General features: G+C 43.1%; 1 protein-coding gene across 2 annotated transcripts in view; it reads left to right on the top strand.

Annotated features, from left to right (window-relative positions):
* Positions 1–27,286, top strand: part of ARHGAP8 (Rho GTPase activating protein 8) — a 968,737-nt gene that overhangs the window by 53,462 nt on the left and 887,989 nt on the right. For both annotated transcript variants that reach the window (XM_085652441.1, XM_085652442.1), the window contains exon 2: positions 22,092–22,186. In XM_085652441.1, coding sequence (XP_085508567.1) covers positions 22,150–22,186 — 37 coding nt within the window. In that variant the 5' untranslated portion in view covers positions 22,092–22,149. The remainder of the gene's footprint in view (positions 1–22,091; positions 22,187–27,286) is intronic.

The following is a 27,286-nucleotide window of genomic DNA, read 5'->3' as shown; positions in this document are numbered from 1 at the left end:
CAAGTCTATGTTTAGAAAGCAGAAGAGATGAGCAAGTGTGCAGGCCTACCGGAGGTAGGGGGTCAGAAGGGCATGTAGGATGGGGAGGTGTCGGGCATAGCGAAAAAACCTGAAGGAAAGTAGGGGACATCCCGGTGAGAACTTGACATGGGGGAGGGGGTGTCATGCTCATGGCTGAGAGGGGAGGGGGCCTCAAGGAAAGATCAGAAGAGATGGGGACTGGCAGCAGAAGAGGGTTAGTGTGCAGGCCTTGGAGACATCAGAAGGGGGTGGGGGGGGTTAGAGCTTGTCTAGATAGAGGCTGAGCGCAAGGGGAGAAAGTGCACAGGTGTGTGAAGACAGCAGCAGGGAGGGAGGTGTAAGGGCGTTTGCAGGTCTGGTGGACGGAACAGAGGGGTATGGGGAGGTAAGGGCGCACTGTGGAGGAAGTGGGTGGAGCCAGGGGGAAGTGGGTGGAGCCTCCAACAAATATTTGAGCACCTGGACTTCATATTTTACAAATTAGGCACTGATATCCAATGGTTCACAGCCACCAGCTGTGAGGCCCAATAGTAAAGCTTGAGGTCCGGCAGTGCTATACCTCCGTTGTACCAACTTTTCGTTAGCTTTTTCAGTGCCACCCTAGGGGCCCTGCTATCCCACAGCAGCGTACGGACCTCCCCCACCACTGCTGCGAAATATGTGTCTGGGACTTGGTTTGGGCTGTTCTGAAGGGTATACAGAAAGCACGGGAGTGCCAGCATTTTGAAGAGGGCGGCTCGGCCCCCAGGGATAGAGGTAATGACCTCCAGTGCTTCACGTCTGCTCGCAGCCTAGCCAGCGGGGGCGCCACGTTACGTTTATAGAAAAGAGCTGGGTCTGATGTAACAAAAACTCCCAAATATCTAAATCCTTCTCCAGCTACTTCTATCTTACAGTTTACTGGAAGACGGGTAATTTGTCCCTGAAGCACGAATAGCACTGACTTGTACCAGTTGATCGCGTACCCAGAGTATTTCGCGAAGTTTGAAAATATGTTCAGAACAGCATGTATGGATTTATAGGGGGAGGCAAGATACAATAGTATGTCGTCAGCATACAAAGATATTCCATCTTCCTGATCATCCGCCCACCTCAAGCCTCGTATCATTGCGTCCCGGCGTATCCACGCCGCCAAGGGTTCCAACATAAGGGAGAATATCAGTGGGGACAGAGGACATCCCTGTCTGGTGCCCCTCCGCAGCGTAAACGCGCGGGACGTGTAGTTATTTACTCTCACCTGTCCCTGTATGTCAGTATATAACAGTTTTACCCTTCCTATACATTTGGGACCCAGCCCTACTCTGGTGAGGACTTCAAATAAATATGGCCATTCTATGGAGTCGAATGCCATAGAGGCATCCAAGGACAGTATAACTGCGTCTTCTTCCAGAAACTCTCTGCGTGCCAGTACGTTGTGGAGACGGTGTATGTTAAGAGCAGTGTTTCTCCCAGGAAAAAAACCAGATTGATATGGGTGTGTTAAGGAGGAGATTACTGTCCCGAGTCGTATAGCAGGAACTTTCGCAAGAATTTTTGCTTCCACGTTGATCAACGAGATCGGTAGATAGTTGTGGCTCATATAAACCTGTTTCCCGGTCTTGTGGATAACGGCGATGTTAGCTAGACGTTGGTCTGCTGGCAACCGTCCCCTCTCATAGCTTTCTTCGTACATAGCACACAGATGCGGGGCCACTTGAGAGGACATGACTTTTAGGAACTCAATGGGGGTACCATCGGCCCTATCGCCTTCCCAGACTTAATTTGACCAATGGCATTTTGGATCTCTTCACTTGTCAGGTCTTCATCTAGTGTGTCCCTGTCTGATTCCGAGAGGGTCGGCACATCGCTGTCTAATAGGAGCTAACTTGAATATTCTGCCTTGTATGTGGTAGAAGGGGAGTATATTCTTTCTAGGTGGTCTGGGAATGCCTCCGGGATGTAACTGGGATGCTTAAGTATCTCGCCATTTGGTAGCATCAATCTAGGCACCCATCTCGTACCCTGTTCCCCGCCTCTCCAGCCACGCTAGGGTTTTGCCTGCCCTGTCCCCTAGTTCGTACAGCCTTTGTTGGGTGTTACGGTCTTCGGCAATCATGTGCTCTCGTGCCTTAATTCTGTACTCATCTTGTTTCAGGGTCAGTCTATGGTGTGTATCACCTGAGGGGTTATTCGCTTGTCTGCCTCTAGCCTTTGGGGTTTCTCTTCTATCTGAACCAATATTTGACGCCTCTTTTGAATGTACCCCGTTTTTAAGGACTGGGCTTGCCCCTTCAAAACCACTTTATACGCTTCCCATATGGTTTGTGCAGAGTCAACCGAACCTAGGTTTTCTTTAAAGTAGTTCCCCGTTTGCGTGCATAGTTCTTCTTTAATGTCAGGTATTGTCAACAGCCACTGGTTAAGGACAATAGTGGTACGTGTCTGTCATTCCCAGCGTGTAAACTCAATCCTGACTGGGGAGTGATCCGAGATATCTCTGGGTAGGACTTGGGGGTGCCTAAAACTACCTATCGAGGCCGTGTACGTTAGAAAGTAATTTATACGGGATAGACTTTTGTGCACGCTAGAGAAATACGTGTATTGTGTGTCTGCCGGTTGTATTTCTTGCCGACGTCTGAGAGCCCCAGTGCCGTGGTGAATTCTGCCATGAGTTCGTTCGGTCTAGCTCCCGGCTGCTGTGGGTGCCTGTCAGTCGTATCATCCATCCTCATGTTGTAGTCTCCTCCCATAATTAAGGTACCGTCAGGAAGTCCGGTCAGCACATTGCCAAGGTCTGCCAGGGCTGTCTTACCTAATGCTGGCAGCAGGTCGAGAGAGATGACATTAAGTGCTCTTCCCTCCCACTGGGCTTCTAATACAGCAAATCGCCCCATGGGATCCACCCACATCTTATGCACAATAAGGGGTGTACTTCTTTTTACCAGGATACCCGTTCCCCTAGAACCAGTGGTGTAGTCTGCATGGACTAGGAGTTGTATCCCCTATCTAGTGGGGGCCCTACTTTTGTTCCCCACCAGGTGGGTTTCTTGTAGCAGTACAAGGTCTGGGGAGTGCCTCTTCAGATACTGTTGGACGATTCCCCTTTTTATTTTATCGCCCATTCCATTTACGTTCCAAGATAGGACAGAGGGTGTTAGATCTCTTTCAGCCCCCATCCCATATCATAATGAAATCTGCAATACAATAGATCAATGATAGTGAATACATGTCGTGTAGTATCAATTGAGCGTGAGTAACTCCTCTTTGCGTGTGTCCTCCGCTTCTAAGACCAGTGTGAAAATCGGCATATAGCAAGATACAGTAACTACAGTTTAAGTCAACATAACTCTGGATAGGTGAACACCCCTCCCTACTTCCCTGCCCGTGGATGTAAAACTACCCACTCCCCAACTAGGCAGAGTGCCTCTCTTCCCCCCCAAAATGCTGAAAGAGCGCGGACTTAGCCAGTCCCTATCCCCGCTAGTTTCATGTTACATCATGCCTGTTACAATCTGTCCTTTGTCCGTATCCTATGAGTGTCTCGAGAGGGTCCCCCACAGTGAGGTGCAAACTAGCTAAACATTTACCAATCGTAGCCTCAATCGGTCACGTGTATATCAGCCTTTTTTTTTTTAACTTATTTTTATTGCCATTTTCATATTTCATACATTGTACATCATTCATATTCTTCAGGTGAGCGTATCCGATCATACATCCTGTAATGGTGTTTAACAACTGTACTGATTGATGATTCGTCACCAGGAAGCATAAATAATGCATACAGTTATCCTGACGTTTAGATCCTGCGATCTCGGGTTCCATATATGGCAAAGGAACTGGGGTTTAACATAGGCATAAACTAGGGAATGGATATGGAGGAATATGTCCAATTACACTGGCGAGGGAATGTAGCGTCGTGATGGTGAGGCATCACTGATACTTATGTTTGCCTATCCTAGTCGGTGCGACCGAGAAGTGCAATAGTGTGCCTGAAGCTAAGGCTTGTCAAGAATGTGTATATCAGCCTTAGGAACATTCTCCCCTCCCCAGCGATACTTGCAATTCCGTAGAGACACTGGCCGGTGCCCCGTATCTCCAGGCACTATTCAGGCTCCGTCGTCTTCTCACCTCCAACAGTGGAGTGACCCCCAGGCAGTCCGTCTATGTTCCCTCTCTTCTGTCTGGGTCCGCCAGGTCAATCTCTTCTCTGGCCACCCACCCTCTGCCATCCCTCCAGCCAGTCCCACGCTTCCTCTGGCGACACGAAGAACCATGACTTTGGCCGTGAAGTCCGGAAAAAATGTAATCTCGATGTTGTCAATCTTTAGCGGTGGGCTAGACCTCGCCGTCTGCAGTATGATGGCCTTGTCACGATAGTTAGAGACGCGAGCGATGAAGGGGGGAGGGGAGGGGGCCAGGCTTTGGGCTGCCTCCGGCACCCTATGCGCCCTTTCGATTGAGAAATTGCTTGATAGGGTCTTGGGTTATAAGTGTGTAGTTATCAAATGTTCTACATAGAGATCAGCTGCTGGCCCTTCGGCCCGCTCCGGAACAGCTAAAATTCTTATGGTATTTCGACGTGCCCGACCTTCATAAGCGTCAAGTTGTTGGCCCATTCGCTCCTGTTTAGTCTGTAAGTCAGCCACCTGCTTTTGTAGCTGGGATGTGTCCATGTGCAACATTGTAGTAGCAATTTTGAGTTCCTTAACTCGGTCATCCATTTTACGAAAGTCTGCTCTGATTAGTGAAACCTCTACGGTAACTGAGTCTAACGAGGTGTGTATTCCGTTTATCGCTGCCATAACATCGTGAAGCGTCGGTTCTCACCCCGGTTTAGGGCTATTCTGTGTCTCGGCCTTCTCCATTTGGTGCGTGTCTCTGTCGTCCGCCGCCTTGCCCCAGGCGAATTTTGCGAGTTTGTTCTGCGCGTTGGCCTTAGGGCCCCTGCCTGTTGCAATGTGTGCACTTTGGGGTCTCACGAGCCAATGACAGAATGTAATACCTGCCGCCTACTACAACAGGGGGGAGGGGTGCCTCAGTAGTCTGGTGGGACTCGCCAGCCTCTCCAACAGTACTTTAATGAGCAGGGTTGCTCACCTTGACCACCATTGCTGCCACATCCGCTTCACGCGCAGCTTACGCCTCTCCCAGTGACCGCACTGGCGACAGCATGGGGCGAGAAGATGATCCACTTTACTCAATATAGGCGCTGCTGCAAGCGATAGCGTTCCCTCGTGTCCCCCTCTCTACTCAAATCCTCCATCAGCGTGGTTGTCGCAGCTTCACTGCCTGCGGTGCACACATGCGCGCCCACTAACAGCCGGGGCTATCACTCTCACACTCGGACCCCAGCATGTATTCCAGCTCCTATGGGATCCAGATGGCCCCTAATCAGCGTGCTGGCTGCTTACAGTCTCTGCCGATTCATTCAATGGCTCCTTTTTCCTTATGCAGGGTCCTGGGTTTAATTTTGGCCGGGATCCAGAGGGGGGGGGGGGGCGCAGTACAGAGGGGGGGAGAGCAGGCCCCCTACATCTGGAAACTCCCGTCTGTCCCTCGGTCTGCGCCCTGGCACCCATCAAACACCAGGCTCTCCCTCCACTTTCTGCCCCCTTTCAGGGCCTCGTTGCCCTCTGAGTCCGGTTGGGGCCTAGCAGTCCCTCAAAAGCCAGGGCCTCAATAAGTAGGTGCCTCCCCGGGGCGCCCGCTCCGTTACCTCCGCAGCTGTGCTTCGGGTGGCTGGGCCCGCGTGTATGTGACAGCTAGCCCGAACTCGAGGTCCCAGCCAGTTGCAGGCCTCTCCATTGCCGTCCGCCTCCTTCCCGGGCCTCGTAGCCACCTGAGCTCGGGCGGGGCCTAACAGGTCTTCAGAAGCCGGTGCCTCGATTTTATTAAAGCCGCCTCGGGACGGCCGCCTCTGTGCCGCTGGGCCGCCGCACCTGTAGCTTGGACCTCTCCCTCCACGTCTGCCAGGTCTGTCTATTCTTGCAGGTCCACGTCTCTCTTCGTATCTCGTACCAGCTGGGAGGTGGCGCTGCAACCCCACAGGACACTGGACTCTATCTATGGGCCTCCGAAGGCCACCATGTTTGAAGCCGCCGTCTTCTGCCTTCACCTCGCTCAGGAGCCGCCGTCACCGCTTCGTCTGCATTTATTCACCCTCCACTCTATTCCGGACTCTTCTACACTCTCGGACCGGATGTATTAGAAGCTGATGGTATAAGATTGTTTAGGATAGCCGACGGGAATGCTGGAGCTCACTCAGGCTGCTGCCATACTCGTCGGCTGCTAGCCACGCCCCCGGACATTTTTTTTTTTTACAGTTCAGGAATAGGTTTATTTGAGAAAATTAGCAAGGTGATATTAAGAATACTTCGTACAAGTAATCATTCACCATTGCATTAGTACAAGGGAAATAATTAAATAATAACAATAGTGTGCAATGAACTTGAATAATAGAGAGAACAAAATAAGTAATATGAATACAATCAAAATACATAAAATCAATTCACAGTAATCTTAAAATAGTAGTACTTGTTAAAAATATACAGTCGAAAACCTGTTACTAAAGTATTATATTAAAACAGAGTCATAGTCAAACATTAGGAAGTCAAGAAAGCTTAGTAACTTCCTGTAGTAAGGGTGGAGGTAAAGAGGTTTTCTTCGCGCTGTCGTCTAAAAATTGTGTGATGGGACACCAAAGGTGTAAACGTTTTGTAGCGAGAGATCTGGGATGTACAAGTGCTGTATCCAAGCGATGATTATGGCAAACAGCATACCACCAGGCTAGATAAGACAATTTGGAGGCGTCTTTCCAATTTTTTGTTATCCGCTGAAAGGCCAGCGCTAGTAGCAAATCAATAAGTAGCGACTGGGATTGTCCCCTCTCCCAGTCTGATGTCAAGCTACCTAAGAAAGGATTTGTAAAGGAGAGGGGGGGCTGTAGTGTTAAAAATAGTATTGATTTAAAGCTAGACCTGTTCCTAAAATTTAAAAACGTGTGGACATGTAAATAACATATGTTTCAGATCAGCATTGTCTTGAGAGCACGTCCAGCAGGTTCTGAGACTTGTGTTATGTATCCTGTGTAGGTGTGCAGGGGTGAAAATAATCTGTTACATATTAAAAAAAGTGTTTGTGATGTGCTGGCCGCTCTAGATGATTTCCTGATTTTTATCCAAATTCTGTTCCACAGGGAGATAGGCCAATCCACTTCCAAATCCGTTTCCCAGGAAAGTTTCAATTTTGTTTTGTCCCGATTTTTGGGGGGCTCTATTAAGCAAGTGTAGATGGTAGAAGCTTTAGGGTTTATAAGTAAGAAGGTATGCCACAGAAAATGAGATTGGGAAGGTGGAGAAGTTGTACTTGAAAGTTTAGTATAAATTTATGTTGAAAGGAAGAAGGTAAATGATAAAGTGTAGTGTAGTTCCTATGTCCCTGATAGGCTCTGCACATTGGAATAATATACACTATAGATTTGACATAGGACTGAGGTCAGTATGTCTCTATCGAGTACATTAAACTTAATTACTTGTGTGTGACAGCTAACTCAGAGGTCACTAGAAACTTCTCTAATAAACAAGAAGGGATTAGTTTCTGACAACCGCATAAACATGACAACTTTGTTTCCCTTAGAGTCGGAACAATCTCAGAACAGTGGAAACAATAGATAACAGTTTCACTCAGTAAATCGTGCATGCTGCGTTTCTACAGAGTTCCATAGAAATAGAGAGACGGGCGTTTCAATAAAAAGGGTTTATTTATTACAGTCTTATTTCTCGTGCAAGAGATATGAACTGCTACAATCGTAAGACAACCTGCGAAGTACAATATGTACAGAGTTAGCAGTAAGATAAAATAATACTGCAATAGCATGGTTTTTAGCTATGACATATATTAATTAAAATACATACATAAATAACACAGGCTAAAATGTGAATACTCATCTGATGCTTCTAAATAGTTCTACCCCAGTGTACCTAACCTAAGTGTAGTACGAGGTAAGAAGTAGGTGCTGTTTTCTAAAGTATAGCTAGCTATAGTTTTAGTTTTGCCAAGAGTTGCCAAAAGTTTCTCTAAGTTCTAGTCTGCTCCATACCGTAGAATGTGTGAGGTTAGAATCTCTTTCCGGGACTCGATATCTAACACCCCGCAAGGGGAGTCAGAAACACTGGAGCTGGATTCTCTGCGAGGAGGATGACAGCGTCTGGTCAGTGCATCAGGCTGGAACTCGATCTCCTTACGAACTTGCTGTGGCGAACCGCAAGTAGGCAGTCGAACTGGAATGTGCTGGAACCGTGGTTTGCCAGGGCAAGTGCAGGTATATTTATACCTTGAAGGTGTTTAGGAATGCCTGTATTGACGTAAAAGTCGGGCATCGGAACATCATGAATGAACCCCTAAGGAATAGATGTTCATGCATAATAATGAGTTCTTGGAGAAATCAATATCCAAGCAAGGGAAATTCCTAAAGGCTTAAGAGTCTGGTTTTCTAAGAACTCGTTGTGACGTGGATTGATGGATGTAGGAGACCATGACTGTACATGGACAATGCCTAAATAAGGGCTGGATTTTCTATGCCTAAATAAGGGCAATATGAATTGTACCTATATAAGGGCATAAATCGGGAAACCTATATACGGAATCTAAATCTACACACAACAAAAGGGACTGTAACTGTGTAAATTGAATAGGTGAACCTTGATCAAATAATTGATGAATCCAAAGTAGACCCTTATTTCTCCAAACTTTCCAGTATATAGGTTTCTTGTTGATAAGGACTAGTTTATTGTGCCAGATTGTGGAGTTGAGAAAGGTATCCAAGTCATGTGCAGCTAAATGGGATGTGGCAGCTAATAACTTACAGGAATGCTTAATTACTGGGGTAGAAAGCTTTTGTGGTTTTCGAGTGAATGAGAGATATTCTTGAAATGAAAAAGGGGCTATAAATGCGGACCGTAAAGGTTTATCAGTTGGTTGATCAGTAACCCAATTCGATAGTTGTCTTAATTGAAAGGCTCTGTGATAATTAGAGAAACAAGGAAAGTTTACGCCACCCGTCCGATTTTGGCCTTGTTAATTTCTGCAACGCAATTCTTGATTTTTTTTAGCATTCCATAAAAAGGATAACAAAATAGTGTTAATCTTGTGAAAGAACTTAGCTGGGATGGATATTGGTATATTGGATAAGATGTATAAAATTATATTAGTGAGCATCATTTTAATTGTCTAAAAACGACCCCACCAAGAAAGATGAAGGGGAGCCATTTTGCAGTCAGTGTTTTAAGTTTATCGGTGCACTTGTCTATATTTAGAGAGATAGATGACTTTATAGAGGGAGAAAACCATAGACCAAATGTGCTTAGGGTTCCAAGTGAAATTAGAAATCTTAAAGTCGTCCTTAAAGGTATATTTGGTCAAGGGCAATATCTCACACTTTCCGCTGTTCAATTTGTAGCCCAACACCAATCCATAAGCTTCAACCTCTCCCATAAATGCTGTGAGTGAAGACTGTGGTTGAGAGAGAAATACTAAAATGTCATCAGTATATGCTGCTAATTTAATCTGATGGGAACCAGAAAAAACCCTGTTATACCGTGATTCTGTCGAATTCTAGACAAAAAAGGTTCTAAAGCTAAGTTGAAAAGAAAAGGGGATAAAAGGCAACCCTGGCGTACTCCACGTTGGAAATTAAAGTAAGAGGAAATGAGGCCATTAGTAGGTATGGCAGCTTTGGGTTCAGAATAAAGTAAAGCAATTAAAGAGGTAATTTTCGGTCTGAATCCGAACCATTTGAAGGCATGGAACAAAAATGGCCAATACACCCTGTCAAAGGCGTTTTCCTCATCCAAAGCAATTGCTGCCAGTGAATCTGGAAAATGTATCGATTTAGACAGGATGATAAAAAATAAGCGTGTGTTGTCGGTGATATTACGACCTCTGACAAAGCCTGATTGTTCTTTCTCAAGTAATGGTGGAAGATGAGGTTCTAAATCTTAGGGCTAGAGCTTTCGAAAACATTTTGTTATCCACATTTACTAGGGATATAGGCCTATAATTCTTACAAAATCGTAAATCCTTATCATCTTTTGGTATCAAACATATCAGAGCTTCGGAAAAGGAGCTCGTGGAGTTGCTGGAAGTAATGAAGGAAGAAACGAGTGTATAAACGTGGAAGAAGTAAGTGGGCAAAGTATAAATAGAATTCCACTGTAAAGCCATCTGGGCCTGGGGCTTTTTCCTTTTTAAGAATGTTTAGTGCATTTAGCAATTCTGTCTGCGTAATATCATTTTTTAAAAGATAAGATCAAAATTCATTTAGGAGTTAGTTTGTTTCTGGATTGTAGATAAATACTGGGATATATCCTCTTTTGCAGGTACGTTTTCTGATGTATAGAGAGATTTATAGAAGTTTACAAATTCTTGGAGTATTTCGGGGTCTTTGAAATGTGGTTGTTGGTTATCATCTATAATAGATTCAATATGAAGTTTATGTTGCTTAATCTTTAGATAGTTAGCTAGTAATTTGCCTGACTTGTTCTGGCCACCATAGTACTTCACAGAGGATTTTAATAAGTATAGGGAGGCCTGTTCGGTGGAAGTTTCATTAAAGGCAATCTTAGCTTTGATAAGATCCTTAAGACATTCTTTTGACTTGAAGGTATAAAAGGAATGCTCAAGTTTCTTAATCTTAGTGAGAAGTGCATTATTTAACGTATGTGATGTTTTGCGTCTATTTGACACAAATCGGATGATGAAATCACAAGCGGATGCCTTGAAGGCATCCCAAACTGTGTGAAAGGAAACATCATTTGTTTGATTTATACGAAAGTATTTATGGAAGAAAGAAGTAAAAAGTATTGAATTTAGGATCAAGAAGTAAGGAATTGTTAAAACGCCATCTTTTTGGTCGTGTGGACTTATGCAAAATATCTAATTGAATCGAAACAGGAGCATGATCTGATATAAGAATAGGGCCTATGTCAGCTGAGCGTAGGGATTGGGAGACATTTCGTGAGATGAAAATGTGGTCTATTCTAGATTGTGTTTGATGTGGAGGGGAGAAAAAAAAGATTATTCTCGTGTGGACGGATTGCACAGTCGCCAGGTATCCAATAAATTCCTTTGTTTAATAGCTTGTAAAAAAGCTTTGTGGGACGTGTTTGGAATGAAGGGAGACTTAGAGTTTCTATCAATAAAAGGATCCATCACTTGATTACAATCTCCTGCTAGAAGGACATTTTCTAAAGGATATTTTAACAATAGTTGAGAGATATGTGACCAAAACAGGGCATCTCCATTGGTAGGGGCATAAATGTTAAGCAAAGATAAAGGGGTTTTTCCCAACAACAGGTTAGTGAAAAGCCATCTGCCACCTGTGTCTGATTCTTGAGAGATGAGTTTAGCGTTCGGCGCTTTGTGGCAAAGAGTTATAACACCATTCCTTTTACCGTCTCCTGGCGAAAAGAAGACTTCACCCACCCAGTTTCTTTTAAGTTTTAGTGATTCGTTTTCTGCGAGATGTGATTCTTGTATTAACGCAATATTAGCATCAAGCTTAGAAAGGTGGGATAAAACTCTTTGTCTCTTGATGGGGGAATTTAAGCCTCTAACATTCCATGTGACAATTTTCAGAAACATATGTGGAATGAGAATATTGAAATATGAAGAGAACCATTGAAATTCTGCATATTGTGAAATATAACATTTGTAGAAAACACAACAATGAAAACTGTAAAAACCATTCGAACAATCTTAAAATTAAGTACGATGATAAGAACCATAAAAACCGTTTGAGAAAAATTGAAAAAGAGGGAAGATAAGAGTATGAAAAACGAGATAGATGATAGAGTAGTATACAAGGAAAAGGAGAGAGCGGGAATACAAGAAGGGAAATGAGTACTGTAAAAAATAGTAGAAGTAAAGAGGTCATACCTAGATGGAATTCAAAACAATGAAGGGGTGAGGGGGATGTGGCCACATGGAACGATGACATGTCCAGACTCCACAAGGTGAGGCATGGGGGACTTCAGGATGGAAACAAACATACAGGACGTACAGTTTGGACACACAGAGACGGAACCTGTGAAAAGAAAAAATTATTAGTACTGTCAAATATATTACGACAAAATGCATTATGAAGGCATAAATTGCAGATTAACGACCTGAAATCGAAAGGTTGGTTAAGACAAGCAAACCAAAATATTTCTTTAGAAATTAACCTTTGCATCTACAAAAGAAATGATACAATAGTTTAAAAACTATATAATGTTAGACAACATAAGCAAGTTCATTTAAATCGTGCACTGGAAGTGTCCATCCGATCTGGGCAATGCGTATTGAGGAAACTCCTTAGCTTGGTTGCGTCTTCATAAGTCATGGTATTGTTGTTGGAAGTAACCGTGAACATACAAGGATGAAATACTCCAAACCTAGCTGCAATAGAGTGTAGCGCCGTCCTCTTGGTAAGGAATTCTCTGTGACGATCTGCCGTTGATTTAGCATAGTCCTGTGAGAAAAAAAGTTGGTAGCCTGAGAATGAAATCCGTTTCATGAGCTTGACTGCTTGTAAGACTTTAAGGAGATCCGTATATTCCAAAAAGTATAATATGAAACCTCTCGGTTTCCTTGTGCTTGAGGATGCTGAATGCGTCGGGCCCAGTCGATGAGCGTGTTGAATATTGAGTTTGGTGCCCTCAGGCAAGTTGAGCACTGTTGGCAGGAACTTCTGAAAGAAAGAAATGGGGTCAGGCCCCTCTGAACCTTCTGCTAGGCCATATATATACGAAGGTTATTTCTCCTGTTTCTGTTTTCGAGATTTTCAACCTGTTTTTGTAGGGCTGTGACTTGGGATTGAAGAGCCTCAGTTTCCAAAAGAGATGAGTTTAGCGACTTAACACTATGCTCGACTTTAGTAACGCTCTCCTCCAATTTTTCCCAACTGTCTGTAAGGAACTGGATTTTAGAGTTTGTCTCTTCAACAAATGGTCGTAGGGCGCGAATCTCCTCCAGAAGAAAATCCATAGACCCTAACGAGGTTTGCTTTGGTGGAGAAGGAGGATCTTTTTTCAGCCGCTTGGTTGTTACTTTGGTAGCTGCCGAAGAAACATTAGCAAGAGATGAAGACGCCATTTTGGGTGATGAACTCAAGGGGATTTCCATTTGGGCGGAATGAGCTCGAAAATTTGAGTGCACAAGAAGCGTACGCTTCGAAGTAGCTTGCAGAGAAAATACTTTTTTCAGTTTGTCCATAGAAGAAAGGAGAGTCGATGGCAATATTGATAATGGAGCAAATGTTCACTTTAATTGAAAGTATGCAAGCTGAAAAACAACGTAACCGTGAAGTACCATGAGATGAAAAATGCCATTAAAAGCTGCAGGTGTGTAGGGAAACCCAAATCATAGTAAAACACCATGTAAAGCTATTTAAACGGTCAAAATGACATTACCAGATGTCTGGGTTAAGAAGCAAAGAGCGATTGAAGAAACTCATGAGGTGAGGAAAAGTACCACTTTGCTGATAAAATGAACAGAGGTGGTGTACAGCAAAGATATTAAAAAATGAACTTATTATGTGGTAAAGTTGGAGTGTGCTGCATCATTTCCCCGCAATTTCCTGTGACGCAAGGCAGGAAATGTTCAGGAACATGTGAATGCAGGACCCGCGGTGAAGGCATTTCTCCTCAGGACGCGAGCAGCACTAAGATAGCGGTCGTCCAGTCGGTCGCAACAAAAGTAGAGGATATAGGGCTGAGAAGCGCCTGTAAAAAGCTGATACTCGCTTCACCTTGTGGAAAGTAGGTTCCAACGTCTGTTCGTCTTGAAAGAATCAGTCCATGCCGTGAATTACATGAGGAGTTCCTTCCGTCTCCCCTCCGTCCTCAGCCGAGTCACGGGAACGCCGCTATCTTTGTTGGGCGCTAGCCACGCCCCCTATGGTTGCCATTTTTAATACATTTTTTCATATTTCCCAGTCTGTTAACAGCTGTCATTTTTTAATGGGAATTGTTAAAATATAATCAATGTTAAAATATAATCAATGTAATTTAAAAATGTCTTCTGCTCTTAGGTGCACTTGTGCATGCATGGCTGGCTAGCGTGAAATGGTTAAAAAAGCATTTTAAAATGGCCACCTGCAGATGGCACAGCAGGTGGTGGCAAACAAAGCTTGGGGGTGTATAAGTGGGAATGGGGAGGGTACTTAAGTGTGGGTTTTAAAGAGAAGGAGTTGGAGGAGGAAAGGGAGCACATAGAGAGAAGCAGTGAGTGAAGGAGGGAAATAGTCCCTCACAGGCCCTGCAATTTAAAGTATGATGTCAGCAGTGAAAGGAATCCTGTCAAAACACTGTGTAACAGAAATGTCCTAGAATAGGTAGGAAAGCCATTGAGTTGGGGGAGGAAAGCGATAGAGAGAACATAGTTATGCAGTAGGGGCTGAACCAAAGCCCTCTCGAAGCGCCTATAAGGTATTGGTAACAATAGGTCTCCAATAAGCAGCTGAAGCTGTTTTTAGCGGAGACCTGAAAAAAATAGCTCAGTAGTATTTCATGGCAATCTGTTAAAGGGTAGATAGAGCACAGTAATTGGTGAAAGCTGTCAGGGAAATATTGGTAATAATAATAATGACAAACTGTTAATATTGTGCATACTGAAACGGGTATAAAAGATGAAAGTCTTGTAAGGGATGGTGTTATTAGTATCCCAACCTAATGGTTGTTACTTTGCAAACATCCAAAGGTGGACTGGAGCACGCTCCATGATTCCAACTGTCTGCTGTGGGTTGCACATAGATCTTTTGTGGTTGCGTCATTTTCTGAGCTATCTTAGGTTCCATGTTTGGGAACATCACCAAAGGATGTGGGGCGTCTAAGTTGTAAAAAGTCAAATGTTTAGTCACTGGGTAGTCATATCCCAATATCCCCATTGTTCTGGGACAATTTTGTTTTTGTTAAATAATTTACACCTATGGTTGCAGATCTACACTTTGTCAGTCAACATTTATAAATGATATCTAAAATTCTATCTTTGTTCACCAAAAATCTGTTTTGCATATTATTATATAGCACGACATGTAAAAAAAAATTGCACGCCAAAGCACACCTATTTTGTATTTCACTGTAAACAGTTTCATCTTTTCCTTTTTATATAAAAGACAAACCACTCATTCATTTTTAAATGCTTTCTGGAAAATTAAGGAAATCTGTAAAGGCCATTTAGTCCCAAGTGTGTTATTGTTTCAAAGGACTATTTTTTTCCACACTATTACTGTTTCCATGAACCTACAAAGTTATTATTTTAGTATGTAATGTAAGCCTTTCGAACGTTTATAGATAAAAAAAAATTCCCCTCAATTTTACAATAACCTTGAATACTTTTAATGGGCAATTGAGACTGCACAATAACCGATTCATAAATAATAAAAAAGTTCTTTCTTTCATAAAGACATAATAGCTGACCTTGTTTTTATGAACTGTTTGTTTTGCTAGACCAGTGGCTAATCTTTTGTTAAAGAACTACTTTGGACGTGCATAATGTACTTATCTCTGTTTATTGTAAAAGCAAGTATTAGGAAATCCTGTTTAGAGAGCCTTCAGGTCACACAGTGTTCCTGAGCCTGAAACTGATCCAACTAATTGTAGTATGGGGAAAATGTGAGTTACAATGTTAGAGGATTAGAAGGTGACTTGTGCAGTCAATCCCATGGAGTTTACTGATGTGGTAAGGGATTTAATATGTGCGAGCTCTCCCCTAACCCCCATTTGATTCTTCAGAGTGTTTTTTTTTTCCGGAACTGGGCCCTAAGGTATCAGAGCGCTTTACTTGAGCACCAGTTGCCTTACAGATAGAAACATTCATTTTGTTAGGCATAAAGAGATTAATTTAGCGATTTGACCAGAATCACAAGATGTTGAGCGTTCCTTGCCGAGACTCTATCACGGTTCCCCATCTTCGAGGTCGTCGTTCTAGCCGTTAAGCTACATCCTCTCTCCAAGAGGTTAGGGAATGTTTTGCGGCTTAGATAAAAGGTGAGGATCTGGAACAGAAAGAGGTTTCTTACAGTAGGAGGGTATAATTGGTAACAAGAAGACACAGAACTGCCAACTTTGAGTTATTATTAGAAGGAGGCTGTGAAAACAAACGAGTGAATTGCGTGCCCCTATCAACTTTATAGTGAGGAAGCTTAAGAGGGAGCTAAGTAAAATAAAGCCTTTTTGACTATAAAATGCACATTTAAACCCTAATGAGCGGCACAGTGGAGGATGAGATCTTTATCAGCCCCAAAACCGATGCCCTGGGGATCTGTATTTATCGGGTCCAAAAAATGACCATTAGGAATTTCACCCATAGAAATGGGGATTCACCTGCATTTTGTGTTGCTTTCTGCAGCAGGGTCTCTACCTACCTGTGTTTACCAGCATTTTCCCCTCCTAATCTTTGGCAGGTTTGACCTGCTGAAATTCACTTGCAGGGGATACAACAATTACAGACAAACCTATTTGCAGTGGGATCGGAATGACATAGGCCATTGATAATGGGCGGCAGCAATACGTGTTGCATGTATGCATGCACTGTGCCACTGGAAAACATGAAGAGATCTGTAGAAGGCCTGGCTCCTCGTCCACTGTAGCAAAAGTGAGAAGCAGTTTCTTACAGCTGGGTAGTGACCATACATTCTCAGTCCATGCTTTAGTGTTCTCTAGAAATGATGGTCTCTTACTGGCTGCATGTTCCCTAAGTTTTTCATTTTGGCATACAAACCACAGGAATACACTTCAGCCTTACATTATATGGGATCCATGTTGGGCGTTTTCAGCCTATCGAGTTCACTATATGTGCTCTCGGAAGTACACTATTCGTCAACATATAAGCAAACTCTTTGGCGTTCAGTGGCTTTGTGACAGAAACATTTGTGGTGCAAAAAAGGGTTCAATGCATTTGCTTCATTTTTGTTGCTTGCGAAATATGAAACATTGCAAATGCTATTTGCGCCAAATCAAAACACTGAAGCAAAGTAATGAAATGTTTTGGGTGCCTGCATAGTAGGACATACCTGCTTGTGTTTGAGTGCTATATCTATTTGCTAGTGAAATGACATTAATTAGAAGAAGCAGCCTCGAACATCGCAGGATTGGAGGTCCCGAGCCAGGCCTTGCAAAGACCATTTCTGTTTATCTACAGTGCTAGCTGTGGTGTCGCAGAGTTACCATCGTGTATTTGTTCTGAACAATATGTTAACTTGCAACATGCATAACCATTACTTATGCGTGTAGGCATTGTTTTACATTTAGATTTAGTGAACCCAGTGATCTGTATGTTTTCTATTGCCTATAGTTGGCAGATGTGCGTCTTAACAGTGACATGAGTGGACATAGGCCCTAGGCATCTACTCCTTATTGAAAATAAAAACGTTGCATTTCCGTTTGCCCTTTTTTTTCGGGCATCAGAGTTACTGCATTTTCATTAAATATATTATTTTTAGTTAGCTTACTGTGTGAAGGTCATTTGTGTTGCAATGAATTGGTTTGACCATGATTCTCAGCATCTGCACAGAATGGGAGGCTGAGAAGGTTAATACTCTGTGATGCTGCGATGATGGAAGAATCTTGCATTGTATTGTGCATGAGTGACAGACCGACACCAAGTAAAGCAAGAAAACGGATCTGTGATAGGCTCTTACTCTGTGGGATCCTACACAATGTGTCACTTGGCTTCATTTCATGTTTTAACTGTGAAAGCTGAGTTAGTTAAGAGACTTGCGCTTTGGCAGGCAGACGTTTCTTCGCCTCTCTTGAATCGCAATACTCCTTATATTTCAGCTCATTGATTTACTTTCCAGAGCAGGTACATTTCTCCTTTTCATAATTGGAACCTTCATTTGGTCCTACTTGCCATTTTAAATTTGATGACTCCTGCTGCTTCCAAATCTCCTACTTACTCACAAGCTTTGTATTAGGAGGTTTCCCTTTATGGGAATGGAATTTTATTTTACTGTGCATATGCTGTGTTTAATAGTGTGTGCTTACTTGCATTTGTCAAATTGAATTGCCTGGATTATATTCATACATGCTGTATTTAGGCGACTATTGATCTATGCTTAATTGATCTGATTTCAGATTGTTAACTTTACTAATGTGTTAATAAGCGGTCATGGTAGTAGAAGTACCAGATCATCTGGCATTCCTGCGAGGCAAATTCTGTTTCACTGTCATTGTTATTGCTAAATTTACTATTTTAGCCTAAGTTGAAGATAGAGGTCCATCCCTGTGGACATGGCGGAGATTCGAGTTTGAGCCAAATCTGCACCACATGTGTGTGGTTCAAACACCATCCTTCTCTCTCACTCTGTCACCTGCTTTGACGATGCTTCTCACACAGATATGGGCACAAATTACAATAGGAGCGATTAATGACACTGACAAGCAAACCTGGTTTAAGTCAGCACATTACGACGTGGCATCTCAGCACTAATCTTTCTAAGAAGTATCAGAATTGGCGTGTAACGCCTGAGATTTTGAAGCAGGCCTATATCCCTCCCCATGTTTTTCTACGTCAATTTTTATATCTCTTAAATTATTTTCAGCCATTTCACCTATTTGAGTTCCAAAACAACAAGTCCTAGCGGGACGAAGGGAGAGTCTGTCCATTTCCAGTGCAATGATGTCTGATATTTGGCTAAGGTGCCCAAACTAACAAAAGTCTTCTTTTTTTGTTTTGTCAATACCAGCTCACTTGCCTTAATGTTGTAGAACGGGGTGAAAGGTATCAGGTAGAGCACCTCACAGGAAGAAAACTGCAGTCAAATAAGACCGCACAACCGACTCTATTGCACCAAGTAATGGTAGAAGAGAGGGGAAGCTGCCAAAATACAGAGGGCTTATGTAGTTTGTGAGTCATAATGCCCGGCTACCGAAAACGCAATAAATAAAATGCATACATAAATTATATGTCAAGACCAGGCTCATGAAGGAAAGGCATTGTGGCTAAATTTAAAATGGACTGATTACAAAAGTGAGGATTTGATAAAAATGCTGTAAAACCAGTTTAAGAAGGGATGTGCACTAAAGCTATGCTAAATAACGAAGGATGAGGCACCAATGCCAAACATGTTGAACTAATATAATCACTGTGACTAAAACTTAGAGTGGTTGGGCACAAAGGAGTGGCATGGGCAATAGCGCCAATGCTGGCAAAAGGGGCACTGGAGCTGTAATTAAAATAAGACATAAGGCACTAATGCTAAAGTTGAGGGGGTCCGGTATAAATACCCTTGAATAAGTGTAAAAAAAAAACGTTTTTAATTAACATTTTGCATAAAAGGCATCATCCAATACAAAAAACGCACTGGTTCAACAATCCGTAACTTTTATAAATGCAGCATGAATATAGCATATTTCCAGTTCACTATATTTTACAATCAGATTCAAAGGATGTTCTTGTCCATACTGGGTGGGAAACAGGGAGGGGAGGGGGCTACGCGGCACAGGTCCTACCTCTAAACGGCAAAAAAAAGTTTTTACAATGTTGTAACACTGGATGAGTGGAGGGAGCATCTCACATCCACCAGCTGCACACCCAGTCATATCAACTGCAACTCTCATTATGTATCTGGTCCCCAACTAGTCAGGAGGGGGGTGAGGGAGGAGGCGGGGAAGCAACCCAACAACAAGAAGGTTACTCTGGGACTGCCAGCAGACCACAGGGGGACAGAGCAGCGGGCACAGGTGACCCCAGGTCTGATTCCTCTTACTCTGCTGTCTCAACGTCTCCTAACCTGTCTACCTTCTCGCGCCGCGTCTCCAAGTCCCTTTCCGTATGTTAATTTGTGCGACCCTTCCTGAGTTGACACTCCTCCGCTACTACCCACTCTTAGTCAGTTTTCCATGTGTTCCACGTACGCGACGGCACTCGTGCCCTGTGGATGGCAATACGGCATCGGGCCAGAACCAGGCCTCATTTTTCCACCCTCCTTTGGGAGTGACAGAAGGCCCAGGAGACTATGAAAACGACCTATCTGTCCTGGTTCCCATTACCAGGCCCACCGAGTGTAGTATCCTTGTCCAGTAGGTCCACTGTACTCTCGAATAAGTTAATAAGGGACATCACTAAGGCAGACTAAATCACTAAGGCCAGGGTTGTAAAAGACATATGGGACATTAAGACCAGAGATGGAAAGAAAGAGCCCAATGTAAGTAAGGATATCTGTACCATCAAGGAGAAATGGGATCATAATGTGGGATTGCACTACACTAAGAGAAGGAATGACCCGTCATCAAGGGTAAGGAGGTAGATAGTTTGAAGTCGGAACTAACTCTTGTTCCTTAATTGACAATATAATCAAAAATTCTGAGTTAGGAATGAAAATAGGTATACACTGCAGAATGTTATCTTTTTCATGTCTATAAATATGGCTACTTTTAATTTAGAGAGCTTTGCTCAGGCATGGGAATTTGAATGGATGATCTTACAAAGCAATGAGAATAACTGACAGACTTGAGACTATAGCTTCACATAGGCATAAAGAAAAGGTGTATCCCTAGGGACAAAAATCGATATTTAGTGATGCTTCTAAAGCTGAGCATGCTTTAAGGCCAGACATCAGATCAGATTAAGAGAGGCACAAAATCAATTTGGTAGGAAATAGCTCAGGACATGAGTCCTCCTGTGTAGGTTCTAGGTTGAAGGAGCATAGGAGCGGATTGCTGAAATCCACTTCGACTCCAAGTCACAGCCAGAAATTTGGAAGGCTTGGAGGTAAGGAGCATGAAATTGTCTTTCTCGAATAAGGAAACCTGCTTACTCAACAAAATTGCTCTATCATAAGCCCAGAAACCAGAATAAGAAGAGAGTCGGGACAGACCAGCTCTACATACTCCAACAATCCACATGATGTGTGCTTGCATGCATCGCAGAAGTCCGGGTAGTTAAACCGTGAATTGCTGTCTGTCTTGGAGGCACCTCAACGATGCCGATAAACCTAAATTTTATCTTACTTTTTTGACACTGGAAAAATCTCCCATCAGACAAAGCATACCCGAAAGATTCTGGCTCCTCTCCAACTGTTCAGGTACAAATTCCACAACATACTCTTAGAAACCCATAATTCATTCACAGTGCCACCAAATGTTTAGAAAGGAATCTTGTGAATTGCCACATTAAAGAGTGAACTCATTTGGTGTGCTGTTTATTTTGTACATCAGCTAGGGTGTAAAATAACCTTGCTGAGATCTTGTCCAATGATTCAGTTCAGCTGAGCCCCAATATTGTCTTTCAGTTTCTCTTGATTGTAAACGTTTTGTATAGTTATTATATAAAAAGCTCTGTAAAGTATGGTAATGCCTTTGCCGCCCTCCCTTCCCCCGCATATGGGATGCAAGAGTTATCAATGGCATTCCTTGGGTAATCCATCCTATCCAATTCTTCCACACTTTAGCAGATAATACAGTCTATGTAGTTAATCTTCCCCTCCACACTATACATAAAAGTCTCCAAGTTGGCAAATCAACTATTTACATGATCGTATCCTATAGTCCGCTCCATATCCCTAAGGAGGGTGGGGGGGTTAAGGGGCTTGGTATAGGGCTGTAGGGGGAATGTTAAGCGGATGGGAAAGTATTCCGTTAGCCCATTCTGCACATTTGGTAAAGTCTGTCTTAAAGAAATCACTTTTTCATCATCATATTTCGGAGCACTGTAGGCGCATTCGTCTTGACAGGTGAGCAACAGTTTGTGTGGATTTTGAAGTCCAAAAAGTAAACTAACTATAGTAAATGTGTTTATTGCAAAGTTATCTTCAATTGACTGCCACGGGGTGGGGTGGTCAGAGGCTGCAAATACAGTTTTGCCGTTGCATTCAGTGAGTGCTTAGAACAATAGCTTGTCAAATGTAGTGGCCTTCCTCTTGTCTGGTGCTTCCACAGCATATATCGATGGAGGTTTTCCCTGTTTTTATTGTGGATAACTCCTTGCATACTTTACTTATGAGGAGTCATTTACTGCTTAAATCCGAGTGAGAGACTAGCCTCTCATAGTAAGGAGCCGTCTTGAACAGAAACCCCACCATAGTAATGAAGTCTGTACCCTTTTCTTTTCAGGACCCTGCATCCAGCGCCCTTTAACACGAGTAACACGAAGACCGCCGCATCCCAGATCATGTCTGCGTTTGACTTCGAGCAGTTAGCCGAAATAGGTACTCGCAGAATTCCTCTGCTTTTCACTCATGTCTTCAGATTCTGGCATGTACCTTAACACAAAATATTCGTTACCAAGTGATACATAATGAATGCAGTGTCCCATTTCACTGAATGAGCCAATTGTATATCTTTATTCACAAAGGAGCCCTGTCGTTTTGGATACAGATATTAATAAAACATGAATGGCTGTTCTGTTTTTGTATGGGTGCACGCGCATATGTGATTGTATTGCATGAATGGCTATTCTGTTTTTGTATGGGTGCACGCGCATATGTGATTGTATTGCATGAATGGCTATTCTGTTTTTGTATGGGTGCACGCGCATATGTGATTGTATTGCATGAATGGCTGTTCTGTTTTTGTATGGGTGCACGCGCATATGTGACTGTATTGCATGAATGGCTGTTCTGTTTTTGTATGGGTGCACGCGCATATTTGACTGTATTGCAATTTCTCTTGCACTTTTTGGATTTCTATAATCATTCGCTTCACCTGATGCACCTGAGGGAGCTCTTAAAATGTTATTTAAATGTTATGCTTTTTTAAAATGAGTAAAAACTTGGTATTTTGATACTTGTATTCAGAATGAAATTACGTTGCTGTTGAGTACATGTATAACAGTGTAATATCGAATTTATTTAAATTCTAGTTTAAGTGCCGGATATTCCTGTTTATATATACACTGGACACAACCTACAACGAAAATGGTAGATTATGCGTTATTTTATATCTACTGGGTTTCAAATCTACGCTGACTTTAGGACAAGAAAATACTAATATTAAACTTAGCACCATGGACTGACTTTCAAGATATGTATCAGATATTTTTATGGACTTAACAGGCAGCCTGCTCATGGTCTTTCATTGTGAAATTCGCCAATCATGACGAGTCTGTGTTCTTTACTAGTTCAGACTTCCAATGAAGTAGCTCCAACTCGTCAAGTAATTCTTTAGCTGTGAAATAGCACATAATTGTGGCACGATTTGAGATGGAATGGAATATTAATGTTCAAGTAAAGTAATGTGATGTCACTGTCAGTTTGCAGGAAACTGGACAAATCTTATTCAGTACATCTCAGTTGTCCTATCAAATGACAGTGCTCTCCTTTCATCTCCAGCTAAGCTCCTGAAATGGCCTTCCCAGTGAGACGTTTTCTCCAGAATGTAGCTGGATCATATTAAGCTGTGCAATAAGGGAATGCCCAGTGGTGTAGAGTGAAAGCTTCTTTGCAGAGTCTCCTTCAACCTTGGCCTGATGAGTCATTCTTGATGTTCCCAATCAAGAGCAATATATCATATAAATATAGGATCAGGTGACAGTCACTCTCTCTTCACATTTCATCTTCCGGTTGCTCTCTCTCATCCCATAATCTCTTTTATCCGTTCACGGTGTACATTTTCGTTACATCAGTAATTGTGTTCTAATGAATTTATAACCGTGTCCTTCAGTGTATCATCCCTGTTTCTTAAGACTCTTTCCTATTGGATTTATTACCCCACAAGTGTAGATCCACCAGTCGCCTTCTCTTTTCTCATATTACCTCTGAGCCAGCTGGTATTTATAAGTGGGATACAAGATTGTTTTGCTAATAGAACTATGAGGAATGAATGTGTAATAATGGATTAAACTAGGGCTTGGCGTCAGGCTATGGATCAGCTTGCTGTTGCATGTCTGAGATATGCAAGTCAATGTTTTCTACAGCTGGGTTTCAGGATAGGTTTGGTCTGCACTTGACCAGTCTCTACAACTGCATCTCAAAGAAAGTGCTTAATTTAGAGAAAAACCTGTCATACCACATTAGCATCAAAGCCTTTCTGTAATTTACTGCAGCAAATTAAGTTCTACGATGGTAAGAATGCTTTGTTTTGGGGAGGCAGAGCCTGGCGAGACTCAAGAAAGCAGTCTTTTTGTGAACTCGGTCACACCCATCTCTTCTTTTTCCAGATTCTGGTGTGACCTTCCGAATGGCAATCCATTATCCCCCACACTGAACTCCCAAAACTCGCCAGATAGATCACAAGACTCTGAATACTAACTTTTGACCATTGACATTTTCTCGCCTGCAGCCAACAAAACCCACCGCTTTACATGTTAAAAGCAGACGCTCTTTTCGGTAATTGTTACATAGATCAGGAGCCTGCTGTCAAAGTGATAACACTTCTTTGTACCTCCAGCAGCATCGTTTCCCTTTATTACCCTAGAAGGCAGCTGCAGGAACCTGTTGTTCAACCTCAAACTGCAGCAGCCATCTTAGGTCCCGGTGATGCTGTATTGAATATCCTTTGTACAGAATGTACCCTTGGTGGCCATGACGATAATAGGCTCTTTCATGGCAGCTGTCACGGTATCGGGAGAAGCTCCAGGGCCACATGAACATTCCAAAAGGCTTACTGTTAGCTAAATCTGACATGATTTGCACTGCGTTCCACTGAATAGAGCAGTCTTGTGCTAAAGATAGGCATTGACTAGTGTCAAATCCACGATCTAGATGTGGACCTTAGTGGAGGAAGTACCCCCTGTTTACAATCACACCTTGAGTAGTTGATAATTCTTGGCACACCACAAACATTTAGCTGTGATCCATCACTGTGGCCCTAGTGATGGTCCAGAATAGTGGTGGGGCAATCCAGTCATTCCTCCAGCACAATACTTATTGCATAAGATTAGCACTTATGAATAATCGGTGGGTTGGTGTGCCATCTGTTCCATTAACCCCCATAAATCCATTACAGTGGCTCTCAGGATTGCACTAGACGGATTTATACAAGTTCAATGCAGTTCTGGCTTTGCATTGCTTTAATTTTACGATCACTTTTATGTGAGCTAGAGATGCTCATTACTAGTGATCTACCACAGTGACTTATAACATTGTATTTCTGTCGGAAGTCATGTCAATGATTACTCTAGATGAGGAACTCCTCGCAATAAAGGTGTTCATAGGGTTCCTGAAAGGTGCAATGTCCGAAATGTCAATAAAAGTCCAACATAGTCAATTCTCCTCCTTCCAGCAATGGCTAGATTCTGCCAAGAGGAGACAAATGGCAATGATAGATCAACTAAATCATCCCATGGACTGGGGCCAAGAGCTTGTCAACCTTAATTGAAAAAAAACAAAGAATTCGAAGACAAGAACTCGAGGGACAATGCAAGAGTTTGTGATGAGATTTCCTGGAAATGCAGGGAAAGGTGTCGTGCCTGACTTTATTATCTGCTTTCTAATGACTAGTGGAAATTGACTTTACACCACCTCTGGAATCTCAAGAAGCACACTGGATACCTTCCTGCTATTCAGCCAAGAAGAACTTGTCACATCTCATCATTCCTTTCTTTTTATGACCTCAGCAGGCCAAACAAAAGCAGATGTTGGCAGGGAGGTGTGGTCTATACTTGAGGTGGGCAAGCCAGCAAATTCACAAAGAGATCCGAGACAGGGTTATGGCTTGACCAAGTCAGGAGCAGAGCCATCAAAAGATTTCTTATCTAAATGATGCAACACACTGAATGTGAAGATATGATATACCCTATTTTTAATTTTAAAAGTTGGTTATTTCTATGCGGTTGATTTTCCTGTAGTGTTATTGGGTATGTGTGCTGAGACCGGATCACATGACTGTCATTACCACTTCCCATCCAGACAGCACACACTGCATGTCGGACCCAGGTATGTGGTTGCAGGTGTCTTGGTGATGGGGCTTTCCATGTGCAGGGCCTGAGGGCAAGATTGATTGTGTTTGATTAGCTGAATGCTTGTATGGCTGTGACTAAAATTGTTAAATAAAAGAATATTCTAAGGGCAGCTAAGTTGTGGGGAGAAGGCTTGTAGGGAGAAGTGCCAGGTTGATCTCCACCCAGACACCCAGCAGTTCACAGAGGGACCCAAACCTGTAACTGTCATAGGGTTATAGGCTTTGCATTCGTCAGGTACGCAGGCCAGTTCCCCTACCCTGAGCCCACATGGTGTGAACAGACCTAATCTGTATCAGCCACTTCACATAGCTGTCTGGTGTTAATGGTGCGGCTTGAGGATAAACCTTATTTTTGCTACAGGACTTGACAGTTGTACTTGTAGGTATAGTTTCAGATTCAATGTATAGATTAGGAAAGTACGAGAAGGTCTCCTGGGACTGGTGCAAGGTGGCAAGGCAGTCCTGACTTCAAGTGTGGAGGATGTAAGCTCTTGGAGAAATGTCGAGTGGTCAATAGGAAGGCCAGTAGGACAAGATGGCATGTGTTCTGAGAATGACCCTTATCTGTAGCAATCAACGTGTGGTGGGGCATGCCACCTACGAGGGGCCATCTTTCATTGTCCTCAAGTTGCACATAGGGTGGTCTCTTCTGGGCGGCGGCTAGATCAGAGTTCCAGAGGATGCTTTAATGAGTGCCAGACTAATGCACATAACCAACGGGGGTGTGTGTTTTTATTCTGAGCTGCCTTTGGGGTGTCTAAACTAAGCGCTTTTTCAAAGCACCACAACTCCTTGCTTTAACCCACTCCTATGGAGACTGGTCAGCACTTTAAACCACATGGTGTTTAACCCACTCCTATGGAGACTGATCAGCACTTTACACCACGTGGTGTTTAACCCACTCCTATGGAGACTGGTCAGCACTTTACACCACATGGTTTTTAACCCACTCCTATGGAGACTGGTCAGCACTTTACACCACATGGTGTTTAACCCACTCTTATGGAGACTTGTCAGCACTTTACACCACATCGTGTTTAACCCACTCCTATGGAGACTGGTCAGCACTTTACACCACATGGTGTTTAACCCACTCCTTTTGAGACTGGTCAGCACTTTACACCACATGGGGTTTAACCCACTCCTATGGAGACTGGTCAGCACTTTACACTACATAGTGTTTGCGGTACAGCAGCCTCGTGCAAGAGGAAAAGTATTTGTCTTGAAGTTGACCAGTCGGTGGAGAAATGCAGGCCGGAAGTCGTCAGTAGTGCCAGGGAACAATATTGAATTAGAATATATCTGCTTCGATTCCGGTACTTTTTAGCCTGTTCAGCGCTCCTTCGTATGATTTAAATAATCCTACAGATTATCATGAATACCTTCATGAGAATATACAGGCACGCCTC

The sequence above is a fragment of the Triturus cristatus genome, chromosome 4_1 (genome assembly GCF_964204655.1).
Source record: "Triturus cristatus chromosome 4_1, aTriCri1.1, whole genome shotgun sequence".
NCBI classification, from domain to species: Eukaryota; Metazoa; Chordata; class Amphibia; order Caudata; family Salamandridae; genus Triturus; species Triturus cristatus.
This window is presented reverse-complemented; position numbering and strand designations above follow the sequence as displayed.